Source organism: Heptranchias perlo, chromosome 5 (genome assembly GCF_035084215.1).
Source record: "Heptranchias perlo isolate sHepPer1 chromosome 5, sHepPer1.hap1, whole genome shotgun sequence".
Taxonomy (NCBI): Eukaryota; Metazoa; Chordata; class Chondrichthyes; order Hexanchiformes; family Hexanchidae; genus Heptranchias; species Heptranchias perlo.
Genome location: NC_090329.1, coordinates 27,657,615 through 27,677,868, shown reverse-complemented (window position 1 = coordinate 27,677,868; position 20,254 = coordinate 27,657,615). Strand labels below are relative to the sequence as shown.

The window sequence follows — 20,254 nt, the reverse complement described above, 5'->3', positions numbered from 1 at the left end:
CATTATCACTACTTTATAGTTCTTGCACATCTCTGTAATTTCCCTGCAAATTTGCTCCTCTATATCCTTCCCACTAGTTGGTGGCCTATAGAATACACTCAGTAGCGTAATGGCACCTCTTTTATTTCTTAACTCTAACCAAATAGATTCTGTCTTTGACCCCCTCAAGGAAATCCACTCTCTCCAGCACTGCAATATTCTCTTTAATCAGTACTGCCACCCCCCCATCATTTTTTCCTTCCCTATCTTTCCTGAACATTTTGGGGTAAATTTTAACCCCACCAAAGGGTGGATTGGGGGTGGGTGGGATGGTAAAAGTCGTAAAAAAAGTAAATCCTGACCCCAGCTTGCCTCCAACCCCTCTACTTCCGGATTTGACGGAGGTGGGTCGAGGGGCGGGCGACCAACCAGCTCTCAGGAGGCAGGTCAGTCAGTAAAATCTTTTAAGGAGGTTGCAGGCCTCCATTTTGATAGGTTTTTTATTTTTAACTCTTGGGGGCTGGGATTCCCGGGCCTTCTGATTTTCGCCACGTAAGGGGAGGCGAGAACTCTGCAGGTAAGTGCCTTTATTGCACTACTTGTGGGCCAGGAGGAGGAGAAGTGTTTCCTCCAAGCCCAACAAGCTCACCTGCCTCAATGACACATACAAGATCGCTGACCCCCACCGCCAATCTCAGATCACCCCTTACAATCTCTGACACCCCCTCTTACGATCTCCGACACCCCATCCCCATGATCTCCGACCCTGCCCAAAATCTCCGACCACCCTCCCCACGATTTCCGACCCCATGATCTCCGACCCCCCCATGACTGAACTCCTGATGACCCCCCCCCCAATGACCACCGGCCCCGATGACCAACCCTCCGATGACCGAGCCCCCTGATGACCGACCTCCCCATGATGACTCCAGAATCCCGCCCCCCCCCATCTAAGTCTTACCTGACATCATCCGCTCTCTGGCTGTTCTCCCGCCTGACTGACGTCCAGCCTGTCTATCTGGCTGGTCTGTCGGGCGAGAAACCTACAAAAATGGAAGACGTCCTTATGTCAAAATTGTAAGGACGTCCGGAAAACTTGTACTTCCGGGTTTCCTGTCAGGTATTCCCCCCCCCCCTCCTCTTCCCCGCTCCCCTGTTAAAATTTACCCCTTGTATCCAGTAATATTTAGTATCCAATCCTGCCCTTTTTTCAGCCAGGTCTCCGTTATCACCAATACATTGGATTCCCATGTGGCTATGTGCACCTGCAGTTAAATTATTTTGGAAGTGTTAACCTGGCATTTTCAGAAGTAAATTGGGATTTGGTCAAGTTATGACGTTCACAATAACGTCAAGGTTGTGAAAAGTTTCTCCCAGCGGAAGACGTCGAGTTTTATAGGGAAGAAAGTTAGCATTAATAATCTCAATAATTGGGATATTACCGCTTGGAGAGCCGAAAGCATAGAAGTGGAAAAACTGTCTGATTTTCTTTCCTTCCCAACTTCACTCACTGTGACCATTTAACTCAGCACAGATTGAGACTCAAACCTGGGACCCCACTGGTCTTTATGTCTCAGTACCACATCAGACAGTGCATTAATGAACTAAACCATAAGGAGACCTCGTCACATTTCAGCTTACCTTATTTTTTTTTTATTCGTTCATGGGACGTGAGCGTCGCTGGCGAGGCCGGCATTTATTGCCCATCCCTAATTGCCCTCGAGAAGGTGGTGGTGAGCCGCCTTCTTGAACCGCTGCAGTGCGTATTACCTTATACACCAGTGAGCAGAATGTGACTTTGGTACAGTTTACACAGTGGTATTATACTGTATACAGTAATGTGATTATTGAGGATAGCTACTGTATATGAATGAAGTTTCTGTTTAATCGCATTTAAATAATGATCAGTTTCTAGGTGAGAGTTAATTTAACATTTATGTCATCCAGGTGGTTGGAGGAAAGATAACAGAAACCGGAAGACTTGGGGCCTTCATCACCAAAGTAAAAAAAGGCAGCTTAGCTGATGTCGTTGGCCATTTGAGAGCTGGTAAGCAAATGTTTGACAAGTATGCCTTTAGGACAAACACAACAGTGTGACAGGAAAATTAATTAATCCATGTTATGGCGCTCAGTTTTATTTAAAACATTAAAATGCAGGCTTTCCATTATCTCTAGACCTCTAGCAAACACACACCCAGCTCATAGGTTTAGGGGTCATTGTTGCATTGAACGCCTACTTGCAGATTACATAAATAAAAGAAACTGGGAAACACTTCCTGAGTGTGCTATCGCATAATCCTAGATGCGTGTACAGGAACGTTCATCTTTGACGGTGGAAAAGTGCCCAGAGGAAATCTTCCCTTCTGATCTGTTCTTTTTGTTGTTGAACATGCTCGGAGGACGTGGCACATAGTCACCTGCTTCTCTACCAGCAGAGGCCGGACGTCCCATGACCATCGTTTATTGAGGGTTAGAATCATTACAAGGCTCATCAGTAATGAACCCCTCAGGATCTCTGATGACCTTAAGGCCTGAACAAAATGATGTTCATACAAAAGCAAAATACTGTGGATGCTGGAAATCTGAAATAAAAACAGAAAATGCTTGAAGCACTCAGCAGGTCAGGCAGCATCTGTGGAGAGAGAAACAGAGTTAACATTTAAGGTCGATGACCTCACACCCAGTTCTGATTTCAGTCATCGACCTTAAATATTAACTCTGTTTCTCTCTCCACAGATGCTGCCTGTCCTGCTGAGTGCTTCCAGCATTTTCTGTTTTTATTATTTATGATGATATTCATATCTCGTTCAGTGCTATATATTTCTGGTCACTGAATTATACAAACAATGTTATTTCCCTTGAGAAGCTACAAAGGTGAGAGACCAAGATTATTATGGGTAATGGAAATTTAACTCATGAGAAAGGATTAAAAGAAGTTATCCTAGTTTATTTTTGGAAAAGATGAGATGACATAACTGAAGGTTTCAAAATTATGAAGGGGAATGACAAAGTAGATCAGGCAAATTGTTCACAATGGTAAAGAGTTCAGATATCGGGGACTCAATTTAAAAATGTATGGGTTGGGGTAAGAAGGAAAGTCAGAAAGAACATATACAATCGAGGAATAATTTACCAGCGAAGAACATTGAAGCTATCAGTATAATTAGGTTCAAGAGAGGATTAGATTCTGGAGATTCATTGTTTAAAAACAGGATCCATCCACAGGATCTTCAGCGAGGGCTGTGTCTTCCAGCTGTCCATGATAGGTAGAAGGTCAGTGTCCCTTCACTCTTCCAATAGACTTGCTGTCAGTGCATTGCCCTGCTTTCCAACTCTTCAATATTTCGGCTCCCATGAGTGGATGTCTCTAGGCGGATGCTTGACATGCGAAGGTGAGGCGGTGCTCACAGGCCCAAAAGCAGAGGGTCTTGGCTCGTTGTCTTCTTCCACCTCTTCTTCACTTCGCTGTGAGTGACCTAAAGAATGAGAAGACAGAAAGAGTTGGGTCCTTTAAGCGATATCACTTTTGGAGGGTCAGTGCTGAGGAGATGATACCCATGGTGAGACAGGGATGGGTGAAAGCTAGGAGTGCTATGCAGGTACTTCCTTTTACCTTGCCAAGCCTCGTCGGGGGATTGAATTTTTCCTGGCGTTGAACATCTGTCCATGGGGTTCTGGAGATGGCAGTAACTGCCATCGGCACCTCCCTGCCTGCCATCGACTGCAGCGATTTTATTTCTCTCTCCCTGAAGCTGAAGTTCCATGCCTCCCATTTTGTTTTTCCTGGAGCACTACCTCCATTTCTATTTCTGTAAAACCTGCTGCATAATGGCCAGAATGCAACCTATCTGCCACCCTGAAGCTATTCTTCATTGCCCTCCCCACCCCACCCCACATAGTACATCAATGCCAGGTGTTTCTGGAGCCATCGGCATGCAAATGAGTCAGCAGTGGGCACATGGGGCGGGCAGAAATATTATCCCTGCTCCTCACTGGCACAGCAGCCTTGCAAAGATCCTGGACATGAAGCAGTATAAACACAGTGAAGGGAATGATACCCTAAACAGTAAGGCTGTTAACAAAGCTGGGGAACAGAGAGAATTAGGGCTGCGGATATTTGCGTTTTTGAAGATGAGATTGGAGGTAAAAAAGTCCATTATAACAAATGGGATTCTGGGTTTTACACATTGGAGTAATGAATAAAAGCAAGGAAGTGATATGTTGAATTAGTACAAGACAGTTAGTGTATTGTATACAGTTCTGGGCATCCCATTGCAGTAAGGATTTTGGAGCCATGGAAAGGTTATTGTAAAGATTTCCTAGAATGATACCAGAATGCGAGGTTTATACTTATGAAGAATGGCTTGAAAAATGAGGTCTTCTTTCACAGAGAAGTTTAAGGGGTGATCTAATAGAGGTTTTCAAAATTTTGAAAGGTTTTGAGAGAGTAAGCAATGAAAGATTGTTTCCACTGCTTGGCGAATTGGTAAAAAAGGGGGCCTAGAGTGAAGATTATCATGAGCAGAAAAGAAAGAAAGAAACACTCACATTTATATAGCATTTAGAATAAAAGGGGTAGTAGCAGCATGGATACAGAATTGGCTAAGTAAAAAGAAACAGAGAGTAGTGGTGAACGGTTGTTTTTCGGATTGGAGGGAGATGTAAAGAGGTGTTACCCATGGGTCAGTACGAGGACCACTGCTTTTCTTGATATATATTAATGACTTGGACTTGGGTGTACAGGGCACAATTTCCAAATTGGCAGATGACACAAAACTTGGAAGTGCAGTGGACAGTGAGGACACGTGGCATTGGCGGACATGTGGCAGATGAAATTTAACACAGAAAAATGCGAGGTGATGTATTTCGATAGGAAGAATGAGGAGAGGCAATATGAACTAAAGGGTACAATTCTAAAAGGGGTACAGGAACAGAGAGATCTGGGGGGATATGTGCACAAATCATTGAAGGTGGCAGGGCAGGTTGAAAAAGCGATTGAAAAAGCATACGGGGTCCTGGGCTTTATAAATAGAGGCATAGAGTACAAAAGCAAGGAAGTCATGATGAACCTTTATAAAACACTGGTTCGGCCACAACTGGAGTATTGTGTCCAGTTCTGGGCACTGCACTTTAGGAAAGATGTGAAGGCCTTAGAGAGGGTGCAGAAGAGATTTACTAGAATGATTCCAGGGGTGAGGGACTTTAGTTACGTGGATAGACTGGAGAAGCTGGGGTTGTTCTCCTTGGAACAGAGAAGGTTGAGAGGAGATTTGATCGAGGTATCCAAAATCATGAAGGGTCTAGACAGAATAGATAGAGTGAAACTGTTCCCATTGGTGGAAGGTTCAAGAACCAGAGGACATAGATTTAAGGAGATTGGCAAAAGAACCAAAGGTGACATGAGGAAAAACCTTTTACACAGCAAATGGTTAGGATCTGGAATGCACTGCCTGAGGGGGTGGTGGAGGCAGATTCAATCATGACCATCAAAAAGGAACTTGATAAGTACTTGAAAGGACAAAATTTGCAGGGCTACGGGGATAGGGCGGGGGAGTGGGACTAGCTGGATTGCTCCTGCATAGAGCCAGTGGGCCGAGTGGCCTCCTTCCATGCTGTAATCTTTCTATGATTCTACCTTTCACAATCTCAGAACATCTCAAAGTGCTTTAAAGCCAATGAAGTACTTTTTTTTTGAAGTGTAGTCACTGTTGTAAAGAGGAAATTAGAAGCAATGTTTTCACACAGAGTGTTATTAAAAAATGGAATGCCTTACCACAAGTGACTTTTGAGGCAGACTATAACCTCATAAGATATTTTGCATGATAGTAAGAGATTGCTTCCACTAGGTTCGCAAATCAATAGCAAGGGGGCATAAACTTAGATGGAAGTTAGCAGAAATGTTTTCATGTGGAGCATTATTAGTATGCTGTACCACAATGGGATACAGAGACTATTACAATGGCAACCTGTATTTATCTAGCGCCTTGAACATAGAAAAACGTCCCCATGTTCCATAGCATTTCATTGTGGTGTAGTCAGGCAAAAATTCATGTGAAACCAAAGAATAGTTAAAGAACCAAAATTAGGAGTGATGACCAAAAGCTTGCTCAGAGAGATGGGTTTTAAAGGGGACCTTAACGGAGGAGGTGGAGAGGTTTAGGGAGGAATTCCAGAGTGTAGGGCTTAGAAAGTTGTGGGGGGGGGGGCGGTGGTGTTGGAGGGCTGGAGGAGGTTACAGAGAATAAGGAAGGGAGAGGTCGTGAAGGGAATTAAACTTAAGAGGATGATAATTTTAAATTGGAGGCGTTAGGGGACTCGAGTGGCAGGTGAGCGGGACTTGGTGTGGTGTAGGATACAAGCAACAGCATTTTGGATGAGTTGAAGTTTATGGAGGGTAGAGGATATGAAGCTGGCCAGGAGAACAATGGAAGAGTTGAGTCTGGAGGTGACAAAGGCATGGATGAGAGCTTCAGCAGCAGAAGGGTGGAGACAGGTGATGTTATGGAATGGTCATGGATAAATGAATAACATAATTTAAAAGAGAACTGGATAAGTATTTCAAAAGGTGACTAAAAACAGACATGGGAATGGACAGAGCAATGAGGTTAGAAGTGATTGCTCCAGTTGAAAAGCTAGCTCCGGCATAGCTGGCCTCACCAGCAACGCCCACATCCCACGCATGAATAAAAAAAAAAGCTGCGATAAGCTAAGTGGCTCCTACCGTCCTCTAATTCTGTATGATTCTGACAACTCTGACTAAAAAAGAAAGTTATGGACACTAAATACTGAGGAGCATTTTGTTCTGGGGAATAGTCGTCTGGTAAAATGCCCCATACTTCATCAAAAGCTAAAGTTACACTGCTCTCGGTGTTAACTGAAACAGGTGCAAGACAATCTCCAGGAAGGGGTCTCAAGGCGTTAGTGCATTCAGTAGTTCACCACCTCTCCTCCTCTTGACATTCAACGGCATTACTATCGCCAAATCCCCCACCATCAACATTCTGGGGGTCACCATTGACCAGAAACTTAACTGGACCAGCCACATAAATACTGTGGCTACAAGAACAGGTCAGAGGCTGGGTATTGTGTGGCAAGTGACTCACCTCCTGACTCCCTGAAGCCTTTCCACCATCTACAAGGCACAAGTCAGGAGTGTGATGGAATACTCTCCACTTGTCTGGATGAGTGCAGCTCCAACAACACTCAAGAAGCTCGACACCATCCAGGATAAAGCAGCCCGCTTGATTGGCACCCCATCCACCACCTTAAACATTCACTCCCTTCACCACCGGCGCACTGTGGCTGCAGTGTGTACCATCCACAGGATGCACTGCAGCAACTCGCCAAGGCTTCTTCGACAGCACCTCCCAAACCCGCGACCTCTACCACCTAGAAGGACAAGGGCAGCAGGCGCATGGGAACAACACCATCTGCACGTTCCCCTCCAAGTCACACAACATCCCGACTTGGAAATATATCGCCGTTTCTTCATCGTCGCTGGGTCAAAATCCTGGAACTCCCTTCCTAACAGCACTGTGGGAGGACCGTCACCACACGGACTGCAGCGGTTCAAGAAGGCGGCTCACCACCACCAATCATTTTAAGATGGGCTAAAAATTGATAAAGAGGAGGTACTAGAAAGGCCTCGCTGTACTTAAAGTAGATAAGTCACCTGGTCCAGATGGGATACATCCTAGGTTACTGAGGGAAGGAAGGGTGGAAATTGCAGAGGTGCTGGCCACAATCTTCCAAACATCTTTAGATATGGGGGTGGTGCCAGAGGACTGGAGAATTGCAAATTTTACACTCTTGTTCAAAAAAGGGTGTAAGGATAAACCCAGCAACTACAGGCCAGTCAGTTTAACCTCAGTGGTGGGGAAACTTTTAGAAACGATAATCTGGGACAAAATTAACAGTCACTTGGACAAGTGCGGATTAATTAAGGAAAGCCAGCATGGATTTGTTAAAGGCAAATTGTGTTTAACTAACTAGATTGAGTTTTTTGATGAGGTAACAGAGAGAGTCGATGAGGGTAATGGGGTTGATGTGGTGTATATGGACTTCCAAAAGGCATTTGATGAAGTACCGCATGATAGGCTTGTCATCAAAATTGAAGCCCATGGAACAAAAGGGGCAGTTGTAAAAAACCCAGACCCGGAGGTCCGGGGTGCCTTAATCAATTCAACCTGACACCGTATTGGTAAAGAATTGAGGCTTTATTGTTCACAGACAGCAAATGATACACACATCACCGAGCAGTAACTAACAGCCCTAAACTAGCAAGTTATTACCTATCTAGGAGCTGGACAGCCGGTGCAGATGGCACTTCTACTTCAGGGAGCTACACAGGTTTAGGCTGTAGTCAGCATTAACATCCCCTGGAAGTATCTAGCTCCCTCTCTTCTCTGACTGTGTGTCTGATGGCTAAAAGCCAATCTTTTATACCCTATTTCTACCTGAGGAATGTGCACTTTGGCACGTAAGCTCTTGCAGGGGGAGGAGGCACCAAAGGGAAGTGGCCTCCAACCCATGCCCTACACCTGTCAAAGCGGTTACAACCTTTGCATAAGCAGTATAACAGTTTCTTTAGCTAAGCTGAACGCGGTATGGTGACCATGGGTTTCTGTTGCACAACCACATCCTCTTTCTAACAAAGTCAAACTTTTCCGTGCACTCGTGAGAGGGTCTACAGGCAGAGGCTGAGTTTCCTGGACCTCTCTGAGGAGCAGTGCCTGTGAAGGCTCAGATTAAGTCGCCAGGTTTTCGTAGACATCTACAGGCTCCTTCATGTAGAGCCGCTGCCAGATGGGCCTGGTGGGTACACATTGCCTGTCGCAGTTAAAGTCACCACTGCCCTCAATTTCTTCGCCTCCGGATCTTTCCAGGGCACCACTGGTGATATCATCAGGATCTTTCAGTCGTTTGCACATAAGTGTATGCAACAGGTCACGGATGGCTTGTTTACCAGGGCATCCGACTACGTCAACTCCCCCATCGATGACATCAGCCAAACTGAGAGAGCAGTGGGTTTCCACTCTGGCTGTCTTCCCGCGGGTACAGGGCGCAATTGATTGCACACACGTAGCAATCTGAGAACCTGCACATTAGCCAGGACTGTTCATCAACTGAAAAGGATATCATTCCATCAATGCACAGCTGGTTTGTGACCACCGGAGCAGGTTTCTACAGGTGTGCATCAAATTCTCTGGCAGCTGCCATGATTCTTTCATTCTGCGCGAATCCAACATCCCGGCCCTCTTCCACGCACAAAACAGAGACAAGGGCTGGCTCCTTCGAGACAAGGGATACCCCCTGCAGACATGGCTCATGACACCTGTGAGGAACCCCACCAGCGAGGCACAGCAACAGTACAACAGTCATATCACGACCAGGTCTGTCATTGAACAAGTTATTAGACTGCTGAAGATGTGCTTCAGGTGCCTGGATCGATCTGGGGGAGCCCTTCAGTACTCACCGGTAAGGGTGTGTAGAATAATAGTCGTGTGTTGCGTCCTATACATCGCTCAACAGAGAGGGATACCGGTGGATGAGGTCTCATGCGCTCAAGAAGCAGCCGCACCTGCTGTCAATATTGAAGAAGGAGGAGGAGGCAGTGGCGACAGAGGTGGAGGTGCCCCCCTTGCACAAAACTGTCCTACAACCACACATACAGTCTTGTAAACATACCCAATGGGTAGCATCAAGTCTCGCCGTTCATGATGAAGCACATGAAAGGGCGCTTTCACTAAAGGGACTCGAGAATGGACAAGGCGGGGCAGTGGTGGTGAGAATCATGACATTTAATGTGAATTTAACAAAAACCAAATATAAATGAAAAACATGACAGTCTGTCAGACACCCTTGTGCATATCCTTCGTGATTACAAAACCTTCAACTTCCTCTTCCTAGCGCTTCTACGTGGTGCAAACCCTGTGGCTGCACTAGAGGTGGTGGCAGGTTTCTCAGATTCATGCCCGGACTACTTAGATGCTTTTGCCCTCTGGGTTTCAAAGCCCATGAGGGCCCCTCCAAAGACTGCTCCACCAGCACCTGTGCAGGGGCAGACTCGGCCACCTGGAGAGGAGGCAGCATTACGGGTACTGGCTAAGGGGGAGGCAACGGGTGAGAAATGGGAGCGCTTTGAATGGCGTCCCCACTTTCATGTCCCCTTTCGTCACCATCCCTCTCCTGGGCCACGGTCACATCACTGCTACCACTCTGCTGGACAACAGCATGGAGCAGATCCCCAGATAATGAAGCAGTCCGTGCCTGCATGCAGCAAGACCTGGACAACATCCAGGCTTGGGCTGATAAGTGGCAAGTAACATTCGCACCAGACAAGTGTCAGGCAATGACCATCTCCAACAGAGAGAGGGTCTAACCACCTCCCCTTGACATTCGACGACATTAGCATTGCCGAATCCCCCACTATCAACGTCCTGGGGGTCACCATTGATCAGAAACTTAACTGGACCAGCCACATAAATACTGTGGCTACAAGAGCAGGTCAGAGGCTGGGTATTCTGCGGCGAGTGACTCACCTCCTGACTCCCCAAAGCCTTTCCACCATCTACAAGGCACAAGTCAGGAGTGTGATGGAATACTCTCCACTTGCCTGGATGAGTGCAGCTCCAACAACACTCAAGAAGCTCGACACCATCCAAGACAAAGCAGCCCGCTTGATTGGCACCCCATCCACCACCCTAAACATTCACTCCCTTCACCACCGGCGCACCGTGGCTGTAGTGTGTACCATCCACAGGATGCACTGCAGCAACTCGCCAAGGCTTCTTCGACAGCACCTCCCAAACCCGCGACCTCCACTACCTTGAAGGACAAGAGCAGCAGGCACATGGGAACAACACCACCTGCACGTTCCCCTCCAAGTTACACACCATCCCGACTTGGAAATATATCGCCGTTCCTTCATTGTCGCTGGATCAAAATCCTGGAACTCCCTTCCTAACAGCACTGTGGGAGAACCTTCACCACATGGACTGCAGCGGTTCAAAAAGGCGGCTCACCACCACCTTCTCAAGGGCAATTAGGGATGGGTAATAAATGCTGGCCTTGCCAGCGACGCCCACATCCCATGAATGAATAAAAAAAAGATCTGTGACGTATTCTAAGGCCACGGCTGAAACATCTGTCTGCCTGTTTAAGGCGGCACACATGTTGGCATCCATAGTCAGGGCTTGAATGGACTCATTTGTGAGCCGTGCTTGAAGCTCAATGGAGGGTGCCATCCCCTCCATCGCAGACATTCCTGCACTTACCTGCACCACCAGTCCACTAATGCTGGAGGTGGACTCCTCCATCCTCCCTGCTATTGTGGAGACTGAGCATGGCACGTCTTCCAGTATGTCGTAAAGGTAGTCTGTACCTCTATCATTCTCCTCTTCAAGGATGGCTCCCAGGGTTCAGGATCTGTGTCCAGCTGAACAGAGCTTTGAGAGGAGTGCGCCCACCACTGCTCCTGTCATCAGTGTCTCTTCATGCTCGCTTGTGAGTGATGAATCACCAGGTCACAACCCAACTACCTCTCTAATAGGACCCACATGGTTCCCACCCACTTATTGACCCCCTCCCCATTCCTGCTGAGGTCCCGCCTCACTGTTAAAACTTGGGCCCTTGTCTCTGAAGCAGAAGGATATCACATTAGACCTTGTTTTAGGCTTTAATTGTTCAATAAGTTAATTAAGCAATGATAGATCCAGCAGATAAAAGCAGAATTATATATATTTACAGCAGTTGTTATACTATGCTAGTTTTATTATTGGAAAATATAATAGTTTGCAGCTCTAGTAATAAAACTATGACTATATTTACTTCATTAGGTTTTTTTAAAATCTATTCCTCACTGCCTATGTTAGTTGTCTGTCTTAACTTATTCCAGTCAAAGAACCACTCTTCAGATCAAACTTACGGACTTGAAAGGTAATAAATATCCCCCAAAACAGAAATCAAACAGGATTTGAATAATTTTCTGTTAAATGCAAACAAATTGGCAATCAGACCCATACTTGGACAAATCCCGTGTTTGTAACTGAATGATGTGGCTTGGCTCCTTCCTCAGGCAAACTGCCCAGTGACCAACCAAACTATCGTCACAGCAGCTAAGGTGGCACATGATTTCAGTTGATGAAGCTAGTTTTTCATTCATCATGTATTGTGACTGAAAGGGATCAATACCAGTCTTGAACAAAAGTGAAACATTTTGCTCACAACACCAATAGCTCACAGGGCCACAGGCTCCTAAACCAATAGTAATGTTTTTACGCTGTACGGAGCAAGAATCTCTTTTACCATACCCTTAATCAGTACTGAATACCTCACTTTCTGTTGTTTGAATTCTGTTTTTCCAGTGACAACACAGAAGCCATCACATTATCTCATGCAATTCCACACTTACTGCACCCACAGATAAACAATAAAATCACAGTTAGTGCCTGTTGTAAAATGCGTTGATTATAATTCGGGGAGAGTGTGAAATATCAGAATGTGTTATTTTATTACATATATTTTATAGTGAGAAAATGTATGAAAGTTATAATTTTGGGAAAAAGTATAATAATTGTGAAACAATCTTTTGCTGTATCCTAGGCGATGAGGTCCTTGAATGGAATGGAAAGCCATTACCAGGCGCTACAAATGAAGAGGTTTACAATATCATTTTGGAATCAAAATCAGAACTTCAAGTTGAAATAGTTGTTTCAAGGCCAATAGGGTAAGGTCTGCAACCTTGTATAACATTGCTTCTGAAGAAAGTACCTGGAGGATATGCAACAGTGATCAATACTTGTCAGGAAAATAAAACGTGATGACAGGCCACGAGTGCCTCCTGGTCCGATGTGTATTCTACCTCTACATTGTGTTTTTTATCCAATGCTTTAAACCACAAATGTAGAAAAGGAATGTAGAATGAATAATATTGTGACCCTCTTAAGGCAATTCTGTACCTCTCCTCTAATGAGTTGTGGGGATATTATATTGCAATATTTATTTAGGTCCTTTGATGTGATGCAAGACCTTATCCTGCCAGTTAAGCTCCAGTAGTAGCTGTGCCAACCTGTGCCTACATTCTGAGGGTTTAGGTAAGTGGGATGGGTTCCTACAGGGAGAGAGTGTGCTCCATCTTGGCAAACAGAAATTCTGCATTTCTCAGTGACTTGGTATGGAGACTTGAGTCTGACGTTGAGTTTGCACATATTTTGGACACCGAGAGAAATACTGCTCTACGGTGTGATATTCAACAGTAAATGTTTTATTTATTCAAAAGTAGAAAATGTGTGGTGTTTAGCTAAATTCTGGTTGTGGTGGAGGTGGTTGCAAAAATTAGTGCATTTTTTTGAACTTTTAACAATGCTTTATCACTTAGAATGGGCAACAGGCACTGTTAAAATAGGCAAATGGTTACTTTAAAATGAATAGTCCATCGATGCCATGACCACACTTCAACTTATCATGAAACCACATTTCAGTTTGTACAGAAAGTTCAATTCAAGATCTTTATTTAATCTAGGACTCTCGTTTATTAGACTACCAATACATGATAGGTGCAGCAGATGGAGGTCATCTGTATGAAAACCTCTAGGAGTCTAAAAGTCAATATATTTTTGTCATTTGCAGTCCCATTTAATGAGTGAAAAGCAATGTATGTTGGTTCAGAAATAATTTCAGGCAAATGTTTCGATGGCTCATTTGATAAATTTGTTAACCAGTGTGGAAATAACCCATCCTTACGGACCAAAAAGCTCCCAGGTTCGATCCCTGGTTCGATCCCTGGTTTGTGCTGTACCAGCTGACCTTAACCAGGACAGTGGTGGGACCTCCGCAGATTGGCCTTAGTGATGCAACTAGGGCTTCTGCTCCTGATCTGCTGGAGAGTGAATATGTGGACGTTGGATGAAGACAGGATCCGGATTTGCTGTGGTGCCATTCATGAAGGAATAGCCTGCCAATATTAACTGTCGAAGATCACACAGAAAAACATGGGCAGTTACCCAGCATACAGGGGATGATTAAACTCCAGCAAGTGTTAGCACGTTTGGTTAAAGAGAGAGCAGAGGAAAAAATTGAATGGATAAAAAAGAATGAAATAATTTCAGGAGAGATTGTGAAAAGGGCACAAAAATGTTGTTGGGGTAAATTTTGAGGTAGCACGCTGATTATTAATTAATAACCAGAAAATTGGGAGGGCCACAATTGCCTGCATTGCCAGATTGTCTGAACTGCACCCCCACCCCACTCCCAACAATCCAGCCAGGCTTCATGCCACAAAATGTATCCTATAATTGTTTTGGATTTATTTACCGTAATATAGTTTAACTGTTCAAATTTAATTTTTAATTTTCAAATGAATCATTGAAGGAATTTTTAAGCACAGTGTTGACCCAGAATTTCCTGGAACGGCGAAATTGGTGACAAATCCCTAAGTTAGACCGTTTTTCACCCTGATCCTCCAGTAGCGAATTTACACCAACATTTGCTGGAGAACTGATTGGAATACACCATCGTCACAATCGTGGTGAATCAGCAGCCAATGGCTATTGAATGGCGATAGCGTTTATAGGCTGTTAGGTCTGTAATGGTGAACGATCGATCTTTTTGTTTGCTTTTTACATTTAAATTGCCCTCACCATTTAACGTGTACCCACAAGGCCTGGTCTAAGAAGGCACACGTTTTAGAGGAGGAATTTACTTTTAACTTTTATCCTTAACGGATATTGAAGAAACCTAGGAATTGAGGACGTGTTAAAATAGTGTCAAACTGAAGACACAATACCTGAAAAAGATACCTCGTTTGAATTATCAATAAATCTGTTATATTTAGCAATGAATGCTCCAATACATTGACAATACTTACCCATTTCATTACAACAGTATCGACACTTTGGGGAGTCAGATTTGATAAGAGTTGCCGTGTCTCGCCCTGCCATTGCTTTAGCACTGCTATTCCCAAGTCAGGGAAATACATATATAGACCCTTTATCAAAACTACATCATAAATTTACACAAAATTTTATGGGCTTGTCACCCAACAATCAATTGTGTGATACCATTGGTATCGGGTCACCCTTGGATTTGTGATCTGTGCTGTTATTAACATTTACATAATGAAAACTTTTTGGGGTGGAAAATGCCATGGGCCCATTTTCAGCCCTGAAATGGGAGCCGCACATGGAGCGTGCTCCAACCAGAAGGCCCAAAATTGGATCTCGAGCCTCATTAACATTGTTTGGCGGAGCTCCTATGACATTGTTTTGCCTGTCTCCCCTCCACAGGCAGCTGGCCCAGTTTAAAAAGATTAATTTTTGGCAGGGGCCTGACCAATGGTTGGGGGGGGTGGGGTGCGGAGGCGATTGGAGTACTGTGGAGTCGGGGTGCACTCCTGCTCTTCCTGGCATCACAGGATTTTCAAAAATATAATGACTTTGAAACTAAACTTTTGGTGGCTGCCACTGCTTAGGCCACAGTGGCTGCTGAAGAGTCCCGAACGGCACAGGCTCATCTGCTTCGCTCATCGATATCCAATTTGGTAGAGGGGGCCTAAAACAAGCGTTAGACCCCTCATTTACATAAGTTAGGGGCCTAATGGCTATTTTAGGTGGCCACCAGGGACGCCTGAAAAATGCCTGATCCAATATTTCGGGAATTTTCACGAAATTCCAGGCCAATATATTTTAACTGTCCAAATTTGAATTTTTAGAAGTAATGGCGCTTGCTGTGGTCAGGCGCCAGCCAATTTCGGGAATGGCCCTGAAATAGGAATTCGGCCCCTAATCTGCATAGGCAGTGGGTCTATCGTCAGTTTCAGGCGGGTGCCCTGGACAACTATAGGTTGCCCTGACGAATAGGGCGTGTGGCGCGTACCCAATGCAGAATGTGTGTACGTACGCCATATTGAATGCTTCAGTATCCATTCAGCCCCTCGAGCCTGTTCCGCCATTCAGTTAGATCATGGCTGATCTGTTTCTTAACTCCATCTACCCGCCTTGGTTCCGTAACCCTTAATACCCTTACCTAACACAAATCCATCAATCTCAGTTTTGAAATTTTCAATTGACCCCCAGCCTCAACAGCTTTTTAGGGGAGAGAGTTTTAGATTTCTACTACCCTTTGTGTGAAGAAGTGCTTCCTGACATCACCCCATGAACAGCCTAGCTCTAATTTTAAGGTTATATTCCCTTGCCCTGGACTCCCCCACCTGAGGAAATAGTTTCTCTCTATCCTATCAGATCCTTTAATCATCTTAAACACCTCAATTAGATCACCCCTTAATATTCTACATTCAAGAGAATACAAGCCTAGTCTATGCAACCTGTCCTCATAAATTAACCCTTTAGCCCCAGTATCATTCTGGTGAATCTGCGCTGCACCCTCTCCAAGACCAGTATATCCTTCCTGAGGTGTAGTGCCTAGAACTGATTGCAGTACTCTAAATGGGGTCTGACCAGAGTTTTATATAACTGTAATATAACTTCCACCCCTTTGTATTCCAGCGCCCTTGAGAGAAAGACTGACATTCCATTAGCCTTTTCAATTATTTTTGCACCTGCCCACTAGCTTTTGGTCATTTCTGTACTTGGACCGCTAAATCTCTCTGCTCCTCCACATTTCTTAGCCTCCTCGCCATTTAGAAAATACTCTGATCGATTCTTCTTCGGTCCAAAGTGGATGACCTCACATTTCCCCACATTGAACTCCATCTGCCAGAGTTTGGCCCTCTCACCTAATCTATCAATGTCCCTTTGCAACTTTCTGCTCCCATCTACACTATTTACTGTGCCACCTAACTTGGTGTGATTAGCAAACTTGGATATACGTCTCTCTATTCCTTCATCCAAGTCATTTATAAATATAGTGAAAAGCTGTGGCCCCAGTACGGATCCCTGGGGGACTGCACTAGTTACATCCTGCCAATTGGAGTACGTACCCATTATCCCCACTCTCTGTCACCAACCTCCTAACCAATTTCCTATCCATGTCAATAGCTTACCTCCAATTCCACGTGCTTTCAATTTTGCTAACAGTCTCTTATGTGGAACCTTACCGAATACCTTCTGGAAGTCCTTGTAAATAACATCCATAGATACTCCCTTATCTGACACATTAGTTACCGCCTCAAAAAATTCAGCTAGGTTTGTTAGACATGACTTTCCCTTTACAAATCCATGCTGGTTCTCTCTGATCTGTTCATGTTTGTTCAAGTGCTTCACTCTGTCCCTAATAATAGATTCTAGTAACTTCTCTACAATCTGGATATGCTGAGACCCAGCTCTCACTAACAGTTTCCTTTATTTAGGGCAAAACCTCCATTTTCCCCAAAAAGGTCAGCCACATCAGAGGGAGTGTAGCCAAGAGGAGGGATTCCCAGACTGGCCCTGTCCTGGGATCTACTGACCGAGTGAGAAAGACATGTACTAACCTGCTGGCCATTGGAAATTAAACTCTCCTATAAAGGATACCAATGGGCTACAATTTTGAGTCTTCAGTGCACTGACACACCCTCTCTCCGAGTGGCTCTCCAGCACTGCCCTACCACAATGGTGGGAACCTGAGATGCTCTTCTAGTGGCGCCTCCCAGAAAAATGGGAGGCCCCTTGGCCTCAGAAAGTCGGTCTGGGGTCAGCAGCGGAAGTTCCTGGTGGGCACGTCCTAGCACTTACACCAGGATTGGAGACCCTTGGATGTTCAGGCCCAGTATCAGAACACAAATACCTAGCCCCATTCAGTCAGCTCCCGCTAATTGTTAAAGAGGAGACAAGATTTTTTGAGATTTTCTGGCAACCAGGCTACAGTTTGCTATTATTTGTAGCATTTTAAATTTTTAAAGAAAGAAACATTTATATAGCACCTTGCATGACCACAGGACATCCCAATGCTCTTTACAGCTAATTAAGTACTTTGGAAGTGTAGTCATTGTTGTAATGTAGGAAATGTGGCAGCCAATTTGCAAAGCAAAGTCCCACAAACAGTAATGAGCTAATGACCAGATAATCTGTTTTAGTGATGTTCGTTGAAGGATAAACGTTGCCCAGGACTCCGGGAGAGCCCCTCTACTCTTCTTCGAAATAGCGGCGTGGGATCTTTTCTCTCCACCCGAGGGCTACCGAGGCCTCGGTTTAATGTATCATCTGAAAGACGCACCTCCTACAGTGCAGAACTCTCTCAGTTCTGCACTGGAATATCAGTCTAGATTCAAGTCTCTGGAGTGGGGCTTGAACCCACAACCTACTGAGGCATGGCTGACATCTAAATGGGTGTCCTGCTGTTTCAAAGCACCAACCTAGTGCATTGGAGTTTTAACATGCTGTTGCAAAGTGTGGTAGAATGTAGGTCCGTGCCCAGTTGTTCCCAGCTGACAGATTCGGCTATGGGGAAATACTGGGTGGAGGCTAAGCACTTTCCTACCGGAAGGAAGAAAAATTTGGAGTGTGAATCATCCCTGGTTAATGGCCGACAACTATAGAGACTTGGCAGCCAGTCTCTAGTCTGGGAAATGGAGCACGGGACAGGGAGTCTCCGAAGAAGAGAATTAACAAAAGAAGAAAGTAACCTGCTACAAACTAATTGAGTTGTGCTGGTGAGAATCTCTTTTCAATGGACATTCAGTATATTCTGACTGAAGTTTTGATAATCTAGGTAGAGATTTCAGTTTGGCATGAGAAAGAAAAGAATGCTTGTGTTCTCAAAAGGTTAATGAATTAATCCAGGATTTAATGGTTTTGGTGCTAAATTAATTTTTTTTGTATTTTTCGATATTTGTTCAGATAAAAAGTAAATTGAAATACTCTGTTTATTGTTTAGTTTATTGTTTTTTTTAAGTTTACTTCATTGAGCAGTTTTCTTTTCACTGTCAATTTTTTACTTAAAGATTCTTTTGTCAGTTGCATGCCAAAAAATCTCACAGACGGGTGCATAAGATTTACCAGTGAGTAACACGGTTTGTCATTATCATGTATGTTTCAGCTGTCCCAATGGAAAACAGACCATTTTCACCTCTTCCATTGTCTGTGCAGCTTTCCAAATACAATGAGAAATTAGGAAAGCTGCAGTTTGCAACTGAAAAACATTGGCTTGTAATGCAGGCAAACCTCATCATCACAAACTCACAGAGGCAAAACTTATCGTCTTATAGGTGGTTATTTTATCTTTAGCTTCCATCCTTGCACTCTGCTACAGCCTTTCTTGCTTTATTTTATCAACATATCACTCTGGTCCATGCTCTTTCGAACTTGTTCCTGAATGCCCTTCCCCTCCCTCCTGCATCTTGGTATGGTGAGTCTTTATTTGAATACAGCCGTTACCTTTTCTCAGGTATTCTTTCTCAGGATCTCAATACTATGGAACCCAATAACTCATTAAATTAGTCTTGCCTTCCTCCTAAAATCTATAGATTTTTCAAAGTCAAGCTTAGTGTCATTACTTATTCATCTATCTCCCCGATTCCTCTGATCTTTTCAGCCTTGATGGTGTTCTGTGCAAAGGCCTTTGGTCCTTCCCCTAGGAGTATAAAATATCGAGGTTTGAGAAACTGCTTTTCATAACTGAATTTTTGTCAGGACTGGGATGATGTTTGTTTCAAGAAAAATAGGTGATAATGAAACTTTGCTACGCAAAACTCCCAACTTCCGAGATGGTGCTTGTTGTATGAGGCAACATTATAATAAAATTGAATGGAACGAATGAGGTTGTACTTTTACAACAATCTCTTACTATTTTGTGTCTCCTTTCTGTACTACCACGTACCCCTGCAGTCCTCTGCCATCTCAGGATTTAAAACCATTGAAATGCCACCACCACCACAAACAAGGGATTGAACCAGGGATCTTCCTCATCTGTACATCTCAATATCATATCATCTGAAAATAACTACCCACCCCACCCACCGACCAAAAAAAAGTCAACCTCTACCTCTCAATTTTTCTAAAGGCATAGTAGTATCAGGCAGTCATGTTGAACTAACTTAGCTATATGATGTACTAGTGGCATCTCAGAGCTGTGTGATGTACTAGTGGCATCTCAGAGCTGTGTGATGTACTAGTGGTATCTCAGAGCTGTGTGATGTACTAGTGGCATCTCAGAGCTGTGTGATGTACTAGTGGCATCTCAGAGCTGTGTGATGTACTAGTGGTATCTCAGAGCTGTGTGATGTACTAGTGGCATCTCAGAGCTGTGTGATGTACTAGTGGCATCTCAGAGCTGTGTGATGTACTAGTGGCATCTCAGAGCTGTGTGATGTACTAGTGGCATCTCAGAGCTGTGTGATGTA

At 44.4% G+C, this 20,254-nt stretch overlaps 1 protein-coding gene across 15 annotated transcripts in view; it reads left to right on the top strand.

Moving 5' to 3' along the window:
* LOC137321665 (regulating synaptic membrane exocytosis protein 1-like) overlaps positions 1–20,254 on the top strand; it is a 984,914-nt gene that overhangs the window by 515,945 nt on the left and 448,715 nt on the right. For all 15 annotated transcript variants that reach the window (XM_067984176.1, XM_067984183.1, XM_067984175.1 and 12 more), the window contains 2 exons: positions 1,927–2,026; positions 12,583–12,706. In XM_067984176.1, coding sequence (XP_067840277.1) covers positions 1,927–2,026; positions 12,583–12,706 — 224 coding nt within the window. The remainder of the gene's footprint in view (positions 1–1,926; positions 2,027–12,582; positions 12,707–20,254) is intronic.